At 34.4% G+C, this 4,775-nt stretch overlaps 1 protein-coding gene across 1 annotated transcript in view; it reads left to right on the forward strand.

Moving 5' to 3' along the window:
• The window catches only part of LOC107720835 (serine/threonine-protein kinase SULU-like), a 13,825-nt gene extending 9,391 nt beyond the window's left edge, over positions 1-4,434 (forward strand). Inside the window, exons 2-6 of the mRNA XM_016528670.1 lie at positions 569-658; positions 740-807; positions 1,687-1,770; positions 1,869-1,923; positions 3,239-4,434. Of these exons, the coding sequence (XP_016384156.1) occupies positions 569-658; positions 740-807; positions 1,687-1,770; positions 1,869-1,923; positions 3,239-4,321 (1,380 nt within the window). The 3' untranslated portion in view covers positions 4,322-4,434. The remainder of the gene's footprint in view (positions 1-568; positions 659-739; positions 808-1,686; positions 1,771-1,868; positions 1,924-3,238) is intronic.
• The last annotated feature ends 341 nt before the right edge of the window (positions 4,435-4,775 follow it).

Raw genomic sequence — 4,775 nt, forward strand, 5'->3', positions numbered from 1 at the left:
AAATTACGCCTATGGTCTAATGACATTTGTAAACATTAACTAATGATCCGTTAAGCATTATATAATGTTTGTTAATGATTTATAATTGAAGCATTTAATCATTGTAAACCATCTGTCAAAATCAAGATTTAAAAAAAAATTCATGATCATGTGAACTAAAAGTTTAATGTCATTTAATTACCAAATGATCTGTTGATCATTTGGTAATACTTCATAAGTTAATTAGTTAACATTAACTAGCACATTATCTCATATTTCTAGATATGTGAATATATGTATTAATTAATGATTTATTAATGAAAGTAATTGTAACGTATATTTTAGTCCACACATTTGAGAGACATGTTCTTAAATGTGACACATATAACAAAACCATAAATTTACATTTGACTGCCTCCACATTTAATCATCATTTGTCTTGCACCTTTCACTTTCGACAACACTGCTGCCCTTTCCAGTGCCCTGTGGAATTTACACATATGGACTAACCCCATAAGGTCTTACTACGTCTTTTTAGGAGTATAAAGTGATGCTTTCTTCTTTCTCCATGTGTATCATCTGTGTGCAGATTCTTGACTGGTTTGTTCAGATTTGTCTGGCACTGCAGTATATTCATGATGAGAGGAGGAATGTTCTTCACAGAGATATCAAACCTCAGGTAGACACTGATAAAACTCATTAAAACATTTATCATCAAATCAAATGTGTATAATTGATGAGATTTCTGTTGTCATTGTAGAATATTTTTCTGACTGAAGATGGCTACATCAATCTAGGGGATTTCGGATACTCAAAAGTGCAGAAAAGGTAAACAAAGCAAAACAAACAAAAAACTAATAGTCATAAACATACATTAACATTCTTGGACATTAAAATTCTGGACACGCTGGACTAAAATACTTGGGAAAATCTAATTTAATTTTGTTTGTAATAACTAATCCAATTCTAATTATCAGATTTCATGAAGTGTGTATGTGATAATTATAGGTATACAATATAGCGGCAAGCAGTAATTAAGGGGCCTAGCGCAACAGAGGCAAAGTAAAGAGCTAAGAATGGCAGGGAACATCAGACTTACTTCAGCAATGAGTAATTAAAGACATTTTTTTTTTTAAATGTCAAAACGGCTGAAAATCATAAATACAATAACTAGTAATAGGATTTAAGGGTATATCCCTTTATGTCACATTACCAAATTGATGTGGTGTGGTCGGTGTGAGGTGACAATGACACATTTAAAGTTTGGCTTCAGTATGCTTTGCAGAGATACAATACGTTAAAGCTTTGCCTCACATCCATTTTGACATGCACTTCATCAAATTTGTTTGCGTGTTTTGACTAATAACTTGAATTCCATAACTTTTTGCCAGCATAGTCTTGATGATCTGAGCCAATTTTGGTGAAAATCAAACAAACGGTCTAGGACAAGTTCGAAAAGTAGAAATTAAAATTTTGGTATGCATTCAACTCAGCATGAGCCAAGGAATTGGAGAAAAAAAAAATTTTGCTTCTACAATTTATAACTCAAAGCTGTTTGAGTTAGAGACGGCAAACTGTGTTGAAACTATCTTCTATCTGCATGCCAAATTTTATAACTTTTCCACAGGCAGTTCTATGGACTCCCATAGACTCAAGAAGAAGAAGTTGTTTTATCAGTTTGAGTTTACATTGATTTTTCTATTTCAGAGCAGATTCTTATACATGCTCATTTAGAGGTGCAGAGCTCTATCAGAGCCCAGAAGTTTATCAGAACTTATATACTTCCAAAAGGTATGCATTTTGGTCATTACTTTAGCTGTCTAAACAATGAACTTTAATTTATCCTTTATGTGCATTTTTATTTTATTTATTTATTTATTATTTTGTAGTGATATTTGTTCACTGGGATGGGTGCTCTATGATCTCTGCATGCTGGATGTGTGGGTGAGTTTTAATTTTTTTCTTCCTTCTCAAAAAACACTCCATTAAATAATGCAAATTACAAAAAAAATACAAACATTTCTGCATAGCAAAACCTTTTCAATGACTGTTTTACCTTCACACAGATTCAGTATAGGGTTACATTATGATGCATCAAAATAAAAATAAACTTTAAATTGCAGTAAAATGTATATTGCTATATGCCATGTTAACATCAGGAAGGCTGTGATTCATTAAACATATGTGTGGGCTGTTTCAGAGTGAAACACTGTGTTCATTACACATGAACAACTCATGATCTAGTGTTTTGGCATAATCTTTTAGTGTGAATCAAGTTTCTCTGAGAGGCAGCACAAGGGACAGTTCGCCAACAAATGTAAATTCTGTTGACATTTTCTCACCCTCAAGTTGCTTAAAATCTGTATCACTTCCCTTCATCTGAGGAACAAGATACTGAATTCTTCAGAAGATATTTTAAAGAATTGTTTTTGTCCACAAAATGAAAGTCAGTCAGTGGAGTCCAAAATGACACCCCATTAACCCTAGTGAAAAATATACTCAAATGTATTTGAAATACATTTATTTCATGCTAAGTATACTAAAAAATTAGGGCTGCCCCCTAATAGTCACTTAGTCGCAGAAAAAAATTAATTCCACACGAAGTGGAGAGATCATGCAGTCCGTGATGGACAAATCGTTGCATTGTGCACAAGTAGTCCTCCAAATAAAGTTGAATTGTAATTTTCTCAAGCGATATGTCAGAAAATATATGAATAGATTTGAATTATAGTTAGTATAAAATAAATGTATTTTAAATATATTACTTTTTTCTATGGAACATTAACTAGGATTTACAAAATCTGTAAAAAATGATTGTGCATTGTTGGTTCATACTACCTTATACATGAAATATTAACAAACTTAAAAAGAAAAACTTTTTTGAAGGTGCTATATACGGGTTTTAAGCCACTAGATGTCACACAGAAGCACTGCATCTCTTGACGGTTACAAACGTGTGCTTTGGAATATTATTACATTTACTTTTTATTGTTTGTTACATTTTTTTAATAATATTCAATCATACAACAGCATGCAATAATAACATGAAATACAATATCAAACATGTCCAGCTGTCCCAACTACTGAAAGACGCAATGGAAAATGTCACTCGACTCCCTGCTAGGAATGTAATTACACATAGCAAATAGAAAAAAAAAGTTAAAATTGTATATAGCACCTTCAAAGTGTTTCATGATCTTGGATCTCAGGGTTAACCAGATTTTCCTTATATTGTTTTTTTCTTCATTTTCCTGCACAGTCAGATGTTAAAAAACGTCGCTTTCAACAAGCCTCCCACGATATAGGATACCCCCTTCAATTCACAAATATGTATTCACCGGAGCTACAGGAATTAATCAAAGACATGCTCAGATGTGACCCTACAACCAGACCTTCAGTTGATGACATTTTAGCAAAACCATTCCTAAAAGATACTTTAAACAGAAACAAGAGACTTCCAGAAGCACTGGAACGAAGGTTCATGATGTCGTTAAAGATCTTTGATGAGAACTACAATAAGCACTATGATCAATTTATGGCCTTAGTTACAGAGTGGGGAAAAACAACAGATTCACTAGAGGAGGTGCATCATAAATGCACAGCAGGCACTCTGTCAGGTTCAGTGATTGGAGCAGCTGGAGGAATCACTGCAGTGGTTGGTGCGATTTTGGCTCCGTTCACTCTTGGCGCATCTCTGATAGTTACAGGTGTTGGTGTTGGAGTTGGAGTTGCAGGTGGTGTAACAGGTGCTGCTTCCAGCATTACCAATACAGTCAAACAAAAATCACTCCGTGAGAACATTGAAAAAATTCAGAAGAACTTTACAGATGTGACACCGATTCTCGATTCACTGAATACAGTGAGAAGGGTACTGAGAGTAATCCAAAAATTCAGGGATTTTGTCAGTGACTCCTCTAACAATGTGCAAATGTCATGCAGTGTAGAGAAAAGAAAACTAATGTGTGCCAAAGAACTCATGAATCTAGGTCTGCTGGCAAATGTTGGCAGGATTGCTGCTCAAACTGCCAGAGTAGGACGGGCTGCAGCAGCAGCAACAGCTGCAGTCACAGGAGTGTTGAGTGGAATCCTAGTCATTGTTGACACCGTCTTCATAGTGAAAGACTCCATAGACATTCACCAGATGAGACGTGGGAAAGTAGATGATCCAAAAAAGGTCAATTCAAATGTACTAAAGTCCATTGCTGAAATGAGGAAAACACATACAGATCTGTGCAATGTCTTAAAGGAAATTCAAGAAACAAGAGAGGAACTAAATGAATATATAGAAGTGGCCAGGGCTGAAAGAGATTTATACAGAGATTTCGAGAGTTTAAACATATAAATATGATACCAGTCAGAGACTCATGCAGCATCCTAGATTTGTCTGTGAGCTTGAGTGAAGAAAAAGGGTCACGCGTGAGGTCAGACTTTTGCAGTCATTCTATACTGTAAATATCCGCTAATATATATCAAAGGCTTTAAATACACAAAGATGGTGCACTCTAGTGGAATAGTCCCACCTTCTAAATAAAAGAGCCAGTCATTGGTAATGTTATTGCATCACTGCAGCTGAGAGTGCAAAGAGGCGTTTCAAAGATGGCTACTGAGTAAAATGACTTGCCTTAACTTTGCTATACATCTATTATACATAACATATATGGTATCATTCATTATTAATTGTGTGGGTTATTCCTATTTATACACAGGATAACTTAAAAAAAAATTTTTTTTACAACATGTACATACATACACAGATTTTTTTCTTAATGTTGTTCTAATTTTAAGTATTCAGAGGT

The sequence above is a fragment of the Sinocyclocheilus rhinocerous genome, unplaced genomic scaffold, assembly GCF_001515625.1.
Source record: "Sinocyclocheilus rhinocerous isolate Xijiao unplaced genomic scaffold, SAMN03320098_v1.1 scaffold26133, whole genome shotgun sequence".
NCBI classification, from domain to species: domain Eukaryota; kingdom Metazoa; phylum Chordata; class Actinopteri; order Cypriniformes; family Cyprinidae; genus Sinocyclocheilus; species Sinocyclocheilus rhinocerous.